General features: G+C 52.7%; 1 protein-coding gene across 4 annotated transcripts in view; it reads left to right on the top strand.

Moving 5' to 3' along the window:
- SLC24A4 (solute carrier family 24 member 4) overlaps positions 1-4939 on the top strand; it is a 122244-nt gene extending 117305 nt beyond the window's left edge. For all 4 annotated transcript variants that reach the window (XM_080682411.1, XM_080682410.1, XM_080682412.1 and 1 more), the window contains 3 exons: positions 1392-1504; positions 1911-1976; positions 3575-4939. In XM_080682411.1, the coding sequence (XP_080538537.1) occupies positions 1392-1504; positions 1911-1976; positions 3575-3727 (332 nt within the window). In that variant the 3' untranslated portion in view covers positions 3728-4939. The remainder of the gene's footprint in view (positions 1-1391; positions 1505-1910; positions 1977-3574) is intronic.
- Positions 4940-12103: the final 7164 nt, after the last annotated feature.

Genomic DNA, 12103 nt, shown 5'->3' with positions numbered 1-12103 from the left:
ACAGCCCTTAGGACGTGCAGTTCAGTTAGCCGTCTGGAAAGCACATGTCGGGCTCCACCCGTGGGGAGGACGCTCCCGGACGAGCTCCAGGCCTCAAGAAGCATCTGCGTGCGTGCAGTTGTGTAAAAATGAACTTTTTCTGAAATCCCCAATGTGAGATTGCACAGGGCTGAAGCCCAGACTTCGTTTTTTTTAAATATTTTTTAATTGATTTCAGCAAGAGGAAGGGAGAGGGAGAGATAGAAACATCAGTGATGAGGGAGAATCACTGATCGGCTGCCTCCTGCACGCCCCCCACGGGGATCGAGTCCACAACCCAGGCATGTGCTGTGACTGGGAATCAAACCGTGACCTCCTGGTTCATAGGTTGATGCTCAACCACTGACCCATACCAGCCGGGCTGAAGCCCAGACTGCTTCTAGCTAACGAGGTAGTAACAAGGAATGTTCTGGTCCCAGGAAGGCAGGGGGCGGGGGTGTCCTGTACCTCCAGCTGTTTTCCTCTGCTTCTTCGAAGTTCTAGAACTTGTACAGTGTTTGGGCTCATTAGGTCATTTCTCTGGGGGCTTACCCAGCGACGTGGGTTGAGCCAGGTGAGCAGGACCTGCGTGCTCTTTGCGGGCAGGACCCAAGAGCCAGCCTTTGTTTACCGCTGCCGTCCAGCGCGGACGCCCACAGGTCTCCCTCCACGGATGACAGTTTGAAAGTCTGGGGGCCAGGGCTGTGATTATGGAGTGAAATCTCAGAGCAGACGGGAGGAGAGAGGTGCCCAGCGGGGAAGTTGGCCCTGGAGAGAGGGAAAGTGGGTCGTGCGTTCCTCACGTTTGGAAGCGAGCGCGGCCAGAGATGCTCCAAGGGCAGCCTGTGCAGAGCGGGCCGCCGGCCTCTCCTCCCAACCTCGTTACACCTCCCACCTGGCCGGCTGGTGCCCGCCTCCTCGCTGGGGGCTGCGAGCGAGCGTCTGTCCCAGGCCTCTGTCCTTGGCTTATAGATGACCATCTTCAGGTCCCCATGATGTTCTCCCTGCGCTGTCTGTGTCCACGTTTCCCCTTTTTCTAAGGAAACCAGTCATGTTGGATTAGGGCCCGCCCTCGTGACCTCACTTTGGTTATCTCTGCAAAGACCCTATCTCTAAACTAGGTCACATTCTGAGACCCTAGGGGTTAGGACTCCAGCATAAGAGCCTTGGGGGTCACCCTTCAGGCCATCCCAGGCCCCTGTGGACTTCCTGACGGAGTGGGTCTTGGATCTCGGAAGAAGGGTTTAGAAACGTGGGGTCTGGAAGAAGGCGTTCCTGTGAAGGGACGGCACTGATAGAGCAGTTACGGGGAAGAACAAGGATTCCCCGTGACTTGCTCCTAGTGAATGACACGTGGCCATTGCCCCCTCCAGGCCTGGGCGACATGGCGGTCTCTAACACCATAGGGAGCAACGTGTTCGACATCCTCGTGGGACTCGGCATACCGTGGGGTCTGCAGACCATGGTTATCAATTACGGATCCACGGTAAGTTCCTCGCGCCTCCTTAGCGAGCGAGCCAGACGCCAGGCACGTGCGTTTCACGGGAATGATGGTGCTGTGGGCCTTTCCCAGCCGGGGGCGCTGGGAGCCACACTGCCCCCTTCTCCTTGGCACCCCAGTGCCCACTTTGCATGAAGGCTTCCAGAGCTGCCCGAGGGGTGCCTGCAGGGGAAGCCCCGTGCGCCCAGCCTCACCCGAATCTCAGCCACTGCCGGACCTGTCCCCTCCTGGTCCTTTCCTCAGACGAGCAGAGTCCAGACTTGAGCCCACAGTTAGCTGATGGTCCACAGCCCCCTGCTCACCCGGAACTGGCTTTCCAGGGGATAAGCTGGGCTTGCAGATGAATGGGCCCTGAGCAGCCCGAGAGTCAGGCCTGTGTTTGTTTCTGCAGGTGAAGATCAACAGCCGGGGCCTGGTCTACTCCGTGGTGTTGTTGCTGGGCTCCGTGGCGCTCACCGTGAGTTTTTACATTTCCAAAAAAAGGCCTCATGCTTCATTACATCGGCTCTACCCGGTCGCTAAGGTGTCTCTGACTATGTGTCTCTGAAAGCCCTCTCTCTTCCTCCTGGCAGTGAGGGGCGAAGCTGGGGAAACATAGAAATTCAGATACCGCAGACACAATCTGTGCCAATAGTGTTGGAAAGTGCCCTGGTTGGTGTTGCTCAGTGGTTAGAGTGTTGGCCCATGCACGGGCTGTGATCCCTGGTCAAGGGCACGTACCTGGGTTGCAGATTCCATACCCGGTCCCACTCAGGGCTGGTGCAGGAGGCAACCCATTGATGTGTCTCTCTCACATCGATGTTTCTCTCACTCTCCCTCCTTTGCTCTCTTCCACTCTCTAAAACAGCCGTGGGCAAACTACGGCCCGCGGGCCGGATCCGGCCCGTTCGGCTGTTCTATCCAGCCCGTGGAGCCGAAAGAGCGGAGGGTTCTCTTGCTCTCCCCTCCGCTCCTTTACTTTGAATTTATATTAGTTCACACAAACACTCCATCCATGCTTTTGTTCCGGCCCTCCTGTCCAGTTTAAGAACCCATTGTGGCCCTCAAGTCAAAAAGTTTGCCCACCCCTGCTCTAAAAAGTCAAAAGAAAGAAAATACCCTCAGATGAGAATTGACAAAACAAAAATAAGAAGAATGTTGGCACCCACCACTGCACTCTTTCCTGGACAACTGAGAAGTCACCAGAGGAAAAGAATTCGGTCTCCTCTCTCTGGGAGAGAAGTCCTCCCCAGCTCATCGGATGGGGGCATGTGGCCAGGCCTGGGGACTGGCACACGGTAAAACTCAGGTTTCTATATTCCATGTGCCCAGGACTGTGCTCAGCTCTTTACTTCTGCTGATTTGTCAGTCCTTACAAACGCCGGGTGATCCCAATCCCATTTCACAGAAGAAAGCAAGGCGCAGGGGTTGAGTGACTTGCCCAAGGTCACGCGGTTAGGAAGTGGCAAAGCTGGGCTGGAGCCCGGCGTAGCCTATCTCTGTAGAGCCTGTGACATTGCTCTGATGCGGTGACTATGACCCCACTGTGAGGAGCCTCAATTCAGGGGTAAGAGCGAAGGTAGTAAAGGGAGGTGTGGAGAGTCTGGGGAGAATTTAGAATGAGAGTGTGTTCCAAACTGTCCCTCCAAACATGCACACGCACACGCACGCGTAGGAGAAGGCGGTCCAAGCTGAAGTTTGCCAGACTGTGAGCCATCAGCAGCCTTGGAAGAGGGCTGAAGAAGGCCGGGGCTACCAAGTTCTGAAGCAAAGGGAGGACCTGGCGGAAGACCCAGCTGATGCTAGAGAAGGTCTGGGATGGGGAGGGCCTGTTCCCTGAGGGCAGCTGGCTTGTGTCCCCCAGGGTTGGGCCAGGGTCTCGCCTGGCGTGGACAGGTCTGAAGCCTGCAGTGCTTGCGCTGACCACAGCAAGGCTATGCCTGGCATCGCCCCTCTGCTCCAGCCCGCGCTTTGGAGGAAGTTCCGGGGTCCTGGTTTGTGTGTCGTTTCCCGGTACAAAGGCCTTTTGTCTGTATCTCTCTGCCCCAGCCCAACCCTCGCCCTCTCTCCCGCCAGGTCCTGGGCATCCATCTCAACAGATGGAGACTGGACTGGAAGCTGGGCGTCTACGTGCTGGTCCTCTACGCCATCTTCCTGTGCTTCTCCATCATGATCGAGTTTAACGTCTTCACCTTTGTCAACCTGCCGATGTGCCGAGAAGACGACTAAAGCCGAGCTCTGCCCGCTGAGAGCTGTTCTGGACACCGGCCTAGCGTCCTCCCCTCGCTCCCTCCCCCCACAAGTCCCCCGCACTGGCAGCCACCGGCTGTCTTTTCCTACACTGGAAGGAAGAGCCATCATGGTCTTTGGCCGCAGGCCAGGCTGCTGGGCATCCTCCTCCTCCTTGGAGTTAGTTCTGCCCCCCAAAAGGCGAGATGGAGGGGCCGCTATTTGAGCATCTTTGCAGTCACAGGGATGTGGCGCGTGTCCCATCTCTCTCGGACACTTCGGTCAGAAGGACTTCTGGGTGCGGTTTGTCTTTCTATGTCGCGGCATCCTGAGAAATGAGGTGGCCGGTGACGGTGAAGTCTCCTGGGACACGTGCAAAATGGGAATGTTGTCCTCAAGTGTCTCCTCTGGGCCAGAGAGGGGCGTTGCTTAGGCAACTTTTGCTGCAAAGAGACGAAGAGCCGACTTCCGCCCCTGCCCGGGGTATGGGGCTGTGATGGCAGACACCCCACCCCTTTTTCGAGACCAACTGGAAGAATGGAAACAGTTTTTCAGGTTTGTTTATTGTTGTTGTTACCGCGGACGCGAGAAAACAAGAATACAATATTCTTCTTGTATTGATGCATTCGGAGAATGAGCAATGATACATTAAAAACGAAATGTCCTGCAGATCATCATACTTGAAAAATATCATTCCGTACAGAATGGGGACCAACAAGGTAACACGCACGGAAAATGGGTCCTGTGCGTGTGGTGTTGCACGGACGCTGACACGCGTGGTTTGGAGCTTGGGAAGGAGGGAGAGACTAACGTCGAAACGGGTGCTGATTCAGACGCGGCGGAGCTCGTGGTTCACAGCCATACAGTCCAGACCTTGCGTGTGAGGCGACGCGCTGTCACTTCGGGTTTGTCGTTTCTTTGTTAATGCCCGACTCTCAAAACCATCCTGCTGAAAGACCCAGTTGTTTATCTGCCCAGCAAACCTCTTAGCCCACTGAGAGGGAAGGAGCGCGCCAGCGCTCGGTTCACGACCAGAGGAGAGAGTTCCCGGAACCGGGACTTGGAATGTTTAGAGCTGAGTTTCTTGAACCTTACAGTTTACTACACGTGAAAGGCCAAGGGCGGGAGGCTGATTCAAAAATAGAAAAAAATACTAATTTCCGATTGCTTCCAGGCTCTCAAATATATATTAAAAAGGTTTATGAACACAAACCATTTGTGGTTTCTAAAAAGAAAGCACAATTCATTTTATACGTATAGAGGTATTCTTATTTTTGTAATGTTTCTATCGCAGACGTCTATCCGATTCGATGCACTTTTAACATTAAGCTATTTTGCACGGAAGACGGAGAGGGAAGCACCTGTGATGGTGAGAGGAAGGGAGGTTTTTAGTGAGGATTCGCGGTGGTGGTGGGGTGAAATCCAGGAGCTGATTCCTTCCGGAGACACAGCACTTGTGACCCGAGGTGGGGTTTGGGGCTGTGCTCTTTAAGGCCTCTCGAATTTCAGCAGGAGGCAGTGTTCAAGCACGTGTCCTTTAAGTGAGCGTGAGCCTACGCTGGGCCTGAACTCCGTCTCCAGGCTTCCCTCCTGGATTTATAGCAGTGTTAGCAGCTACACCACACGAAGGCTTCTCTTTTGGCTGCTCTGTCTAGATAGGGGGCTCCGTGGTCTTCAAGGTGAGGATAAAGGTGACTTTCCTAAGAAATTAGCTAAGTGGGAGGCCAGGGAGGCCATAGGTCATGGTTATTAACTTAAGATGCAAGGGGTGTCAGGGCCCGGGGGACACTCTGTCCTCTTAGCATACTAGTAGCTGGCCTGGTCCCTCCGTCTTTACAGACTCATTGGGTTTCAAAGAGCATCTGTCTCTATCTTTATTCTCAACCCCCTTCTCTCCCTTCCCCCGTAACGTAAGTAGGGATTATTCTCCCTTTTAACAGAAAAATTAGTCTTGGAGAAGTGACTCTAGATCACTGGCCAGTAAGTAACAGAGCAGGGACTGAACTCCAGATTGTCACCCACTGTGGCTCAGCCAGTCCAGTGGGGTGGCCATCCTTGGGGGGTGGGGGGTCAGGCTGTGCAGGTGTGAGTATGTTTTTGCCCTTATGGTTGGTTTTTATCATTTGAGTTAAAACTCCATCAGATATTTACTTGATTCCTGGGTGCCCCAGCTCATATCCTAATATCTATCCCTATCCAATGTCCCCACATTTTTCCTGATAAAGGGAAATAGTTTCAGCTGCAAGGCGCAGGCCACATGGCCCCAGAATGGTATCCCTGCTGTGTCACTGGTCTGAACGCGTGTATCATTTTCAGAAAACACATCCTAAGTACCGGCCTTTTCCTCAGCAGAATCCTCCCGAGATTATAAAGTACACTGCAGTTACCGTTTGAGACTAAAAATAATGTGTTTAATATGCACAGCACTCCTGGTTAATTCTCTTTTGACTTTAATGTGCCAATGTCACCTCCTTAAAGGGTTGATGCATTTATTGTGCTTAGGAAACTATATATACACTGTAGGTGAAAATATCTCTTTTAAAAAATATTTTTCCATCACACGTTTAAAGAATTGCTTGATTAATTAGGCCTTCGTTTTAAAATAATGCTTTTATCACCATGCAGGAATACTCCCTTTTCTCCCCCAAGCTAATTAGCACGGGGTAATTACACTGCTACAAAAATAGGCGATTAAAAAAAATTAATTTAGCTCTTGTAACTGGGGGGGCAGAAAGGAAAACAAACAATTGCCCTCAGATAGAAAATGTCTGTAGAAGCAGAGGCAGGCATTCCTTCTGATGCCTGGTTTGGAATTCGCCCTAACCAGCCCGAGCGTGGTCTGAGCGGGAGGTGTGTGGTATCTTGAGAACCTGGCCCTGAAGGAAAGTTCTGGGTCAGCTGCAGTGAGAGACGAATGGGTAAGGGCATTTTGGCGGGGCGGGAGGGGTCAGATTCCTCCCACCCTTCCCATAAGCCACCATCAGCTGGCCTCAGTGTTTCCTGTCCATCCGTCCATCCGTCCGTCCATCCATGAGCACGGGCCTCACTGCCCTGGTGAGTTTCCATCTGCTCCTGCCGCCACCTGTTAGGGCGATTTCTCGCTCTGCCTGTCAATCCCCTGCCTTTACAGACCTGAGCAGCTGATTGGGCACCAGCCCTCCGAGTTAACCCAGGCCTGGTGTGCGCGTCCCTCTAGGGCAGCCGTGTAGACCCCGACCGGAGACCCCTTCTCCCGGGCAGCCAGGCTCCAGGCCTCTTCCCCTGGATGAGGATTTGGAAGCCTTGTAGCATCCGCAGAAGCCCAGCACTCGGGGACACCGGAGTCACCCCCAGGCTGGGACCAGGGGGGAGTGGGTCTTTCTTTCCTCCAGGTCTTCTCTTCCCTGAGTCCTAGGGCCCCTCCCTGTCCGAGGGTGGGGTGCACACAGGTGAGATGGACTGGGAGAGGGTGAGTTCCCTCCCTCCTTCCCCAAGTATGAATTGGACTAGTGCCGTGGTCGGCAAACTGCGGCTCGCGAGCCACATGCAGCTCTTTGGCCCCTTGAGTGTGGCTCTTCCACAAAATACCACGGCCTGGGCAAGTCTATTTTGAAGAAGTGGCGTTAGAAGAAGTTTAAGTTTAAAAAATTTAGCTCTCAAAAGAAATTTCAATCATTGTACTGTTGATATTTGGCTCTGTTGACTAATGAGTTTGCCGACCACTGGACTAGTGGGTTACGGTGCTGGGCAGTGCGGGGTCTGCTGTCACATTTGGGGACTTTCCCCCCGGAGTCAGGGGGTGCATAGCCAAGCCCTGCAGCTGGTGCTGGTGCCCCTCAGTGCGCGGTGCCCTCCCCAGCCTGACCCTGAGGGCACTTAGGGCTGGGTGTGGTCTCTCCCCTTCCACCCACCTCTCGTTTCCTCTCGCCATGACCCTCCCCAGCTGGAGAATGTGACGGCTCCAGCAAATGCCTGTTGCTTGAAGACACCAAGAACTTGCCTGTTGGGGTGAAAATCGTCAGGGGGTTGTTCCCATGTGCCGTGATGTAAATATTCCCAGTCCCTCTAGTGCAAGCATGTCAAACTCAAAGGCTAACACGGGCCAGATAAACAAGGTTTAAGTGTATGTGGGCCGCAAGAAAACAAAAGCTTCAATTTTCATAGAAACGTAGGTTTATTTTCATAGAGACATGCTGAACACAAAGGGCTGAAATAAATGAGTCATCGTTAACATAAAATAATAGGACATTTTAATAAAAATTAGTATTTTTTTCTTGAACATTAACTGACCAGACACTGAATAACTGCACAAATTAATAAGCGTAACACGAATAAACCTATTTTTCTTGTTCTCCGGAAGCGAAATATTTCCTGTTGCGCACACCAAACAAGTCAGTCCAAGACCAATGACGTGGCGGGGTCTGCTGTCACATTTGGGGACTTTCCCCTGGGAGTCAGGGGGCTCATAGCCGAGCCCTGCAGCTGGTGCTGGTGCCCCCCAGGGCGCGGTGCCCTCCCCAGCCTGACCCTGAGGGCACTTAGGGCTGGGTGTGGTCTCTCCCCTTCCTAGTACTAGCGGAGAGACATGGTGCGCCTGCGAGGAAGGCGCATAAGGGAAATGAAGGCAACACGATTATAGTAATCAGTCAGTCATTAGCGAGCGTTGTAGTTCATTATTAATAATTACGTATAACAGGATACTGTAAAAATTAAGTTACGAAATTTTTATTAAAATGTTTCTTACATACCGTTATGTTGGCTGGGCCACAAAAATATGTGTTGTGGGCCGCATACGGCCCGCGGGCCGCGAGTTTGACACGCTTGTTCTAGTGCCTTCAAACATGGTTTCCATGCCTGCCTTCCTCCCTTTCAGGCAGTTGGCAGGTGTGTCCAGGGCATCTGAGATGGCCCGCATCGTGGGAGCTTCATTGCCACATCGTGCCCATAGAAACTTCCAGAAGTTTCTGAAAATGCTCTCTGGGCGGTTCTTTTTTTTTTTTTTTTTTTAAATATATTTTATTGATATTTCACAGAGAGGAAGGGAGAGGGATAGAGAGCTAGAAACATCGATGAGAGAGAAACATTGATCAGCTGCCTCCTGCACACCTCCCACTGAGGATGTGCCCGCAACCAAGGTACATGCCCTTGACCGGAATCGAACCCGGGACCCTTCAGTCCGCAGGCCGACGCTCTATCCACTGAGCCAAACCGGTTTTGGCTGGGCGGTTCTTGAGTGGCAGGAAGTCGTCATCCCTCACCCCAACCCCAGCGCCCTGCCTCCCCGGCCCCTCCCTCCCTCCCTCCCTCCCTCTCCCTGTGGATTCACCCAGGTGTCTGGGCCCCCCACCACATGGGAGCACCTACTCTCTCTGGCTTTGCACTCTGCCGCCCCTCGAGGCTCCCTCAGCTCCTCAAAGCATGGGGAAGGGCCCTCCAGCCCTCGGTACATCTTCCTCCTGCCAGTCATGTGGGTCTTTCCATGGGCCCAGCCCGCAGGGCCAAGGACACGGTGGGGCACACATTCTGCGGCTCACTGTGAGCCCCGCCTCTTGCTAACCTGGTGGGTGGGGGACCCCTGGGCTGTGCTGCAGAGAAGGCTCCCCAGAGGGCACGGTCTGCAGGGGCACCGATTTTCAAAAGGCATTTAGGTGGTTGTATTTGCTTCTTAATACGGAAAACTAAATTGGGACGCTGGTTTTGCGCTAACTTCAGGCCTGGTGGCCGAGAGGCGAAGGCCCAGCCTGTCTCCGCTGCCCGACCTTGGGGAGCTGGTGCCCGCGTGCAGTCAGGAGAAGGGGTGCTTTTGTCCTCTTCCGCCTCCCAGGTGGAGCTGGTTTTTCTGTCACAACAGGGAAGCCAGAGGAGTGGCCTTAGAGCTTTGAACTCTGATGGGGATTTAGAGAATTCTAGCTTTTCAATGACAAATGGCTCCGGGTTCCAGGAACTGGCTTTGCATCACCTTTTGTCTACGTATTTCTAGGCTTCTCATCGCCTCTCAGTGTCAGTGTCTAGCAGCCGAGGTCCTGGAGCCTTCACTCTCTTGGCAGCAGGGCCTGAGAAATCCTCTCTTCGGGTCTAGGAGAATGCCCGCCGCCTGGCGTCCTGGCACGGATGGGGGCGACGAGAGTGGGAGACACTCCCTGTACCCGGGGGAGGGAAGTCCAGCCGTGCCTGTGTGGCCTTGCCGTCCGTAGATCGGTGGGTCTGGGTTGGCTGCTTCTTGGTTAAAACCCTGATGGCAAATACAGGCATAATCCACACCTCTTCCCACCGTTGCCAGAATTCAAACAGTTGCTTTTTATGCAGCATGTGGGTTGGGACTTTTCCATAGTCAAGGCCAACGAAACCCTTAATCCCAGAGGAAGTCTGTGCCCTGCCCTCCCCACCGCTGCAGAACAATTTGTTTGAAGCTGTCGAGAGAGAGCGTGTGCAGCTTTTGCTTCTAGCTGCGTGGTTTGGAATACAGGGAGGGTCCCGGGGAACAGACCCCGCTCCGCTCCCACTTGGGATTCCCAGACGTCTAGAGCCCCTTCAACAGAGGAGCGAGGCCTTTCCTCCCACTGAAGGTGGCTGGGGTGAGCAAGGCAGCTGTTTTTCCAGATCAGATATTCTAATGGGGGTTTTTTTTCTGGCCACGGGGGTACCACTGCCCTCACCCCCAGAGGTGCCCTTCTGAGCTGTAGGGCATTTCCTGGAGCTTCCCCCACCTAGCTTGGGCTAAGCATATTTGGGGGCCCAGTGGAGAGAGCTGTGGCTGAGCGTCTGTGGCCGGCTCCTGGGGAGTTTCCTCGGGGACCTGCTCGTCGGGACGGCTGGTGTCCGGTTCAGAGCACACTCTCCCTGGCAGGTGCCCTCTGTGTGTGTCTCCAGTCCAGCAGCTGCCAGCGGGAGTGGATGCTCGGTGTCTGAACACAAAGAGAGCCTTGACTACCTAGAGAGGAAAGAGGGCTGCCAGCCAGATGGGGCCAGTCCCAGGAGCAGAGGCAGGAGCTGCCAAAGAGAAGGCCGGGTGAGGAGAGGCCCACATAGCCCAGATGCCCAGGAGGTGGGCTGGGCACCGTTTCTGCAGAGCCAGCCGTGTGGCCTTCCTGCGGCCCAGCCATGACCTACCCAATAGCAGGCAGAAAGAACCAGAGGCCTCTGTGTCCAGAAGGAACCCCTAAAAAACAGCCCAAACTAAGAACTTTGGGGGCTCTTAGACATCACTTGAGTCCCCCGCAAGACATCTCAGTGTGCTGGGCTGAACGCTGCCACCTTTGTTCACTCTCTCCTCGGACAGAGCAGGAGCAATGAGCTGAAAAGTTGTAAATAATAAATCTATTTATCCCGCTATTTATTTTTCAATAACTGTGACCTCCTGCACTGTGAATGCTCTGTGTGTGACATGAGATTCTTAGTTTAATAAAGCTGTCATTCAATGGGAATGAGTTGATATTATTGGTTACTAAACACTGGCATGAGTCTATTTTCATTGTGAAGAAAACCTAGAGTAAACATGAACTAAATCTTTACCAGAAATATAGCAGTCAGTATTGTAATGCAATATATCACAATCTGTACACCATCAATAAAACAAATGAGCACAAACTGTCTTTCCCTATGTAGAGCGTCCGTTCGCATTTTACTAGGCACACATATTTGTATTTTTTTGAAAGAATTATTTACACTGGAATAATAGCCATTTGAAACCATTTATATTTGCATACTGAGAAAAAAAATAAACTTCAAAAGGATGAGGGTTGGAGCTTTTTAATGATAATGATTGGTAATGAATAAAACAAAGCAGAAATCTCATAACTTAGCCAGTGCAAATGAGTCCAGAATGACCCAACCCTTTACTACCTCATCAGGCCCCTGTGGTCACACAGAAGGGCCCTGGGCCAAGCTGTCGCCATCTTGAAATTCTTTTTTTTTTTTTAATTTTATTGATTTCAGAGAGGGAGAGGGAAATAGAAACATCAATGATGAGAGAGAATTATTGATTGGCTGCTTCTTGCACGCCCCACACTAGGGATTGAGCCTACTACCTGGGCATGTGCCCTAACCGGGAATTGAACCATGACCTCCTGGTTCATAGGTTGATGCTTAACCGCTGAGCCATGCCAGCCGGGCACCATCTCAAAATTCTTAATGTTGTTTTGTACGTCTTCATGTTCACACTGAGCCCTGCAGTGTGGCTGCTCCTGCTCACCGGAATAAGCTTATGCCATCAGCTCTTGGGCCTTGAGAAGTTGAGATTGGGGGAGCGGTTCTGGTTAATTCCTTTATTCTATAAGTTTCCCGAGCCTCAGCTGCCTTGGGTGTCATTCCAGACTTTAACGTGCACATGAATCACCGGGGCATTTTGTTAAAAAGGCAGATTGGCTCGTTGTGAATGGGATGGGGCCAAAAATGCTC

The sequence above is a fragment of the Plecotus auritus genome, assembly GCF_963455305.1.
Source record: "Plecotus auritus genome assembly, chromosome: 1".
Classification (NCBI taxonomy): Eukaryota; Metazoa; Chordata; class Mammalia; order Chiroptera; family Vespertilionidae; genus Plecotus; species Plecotus auritus.
This window is presented reverse-complemented; position numbering and strand designations above follow the sequence as displayed.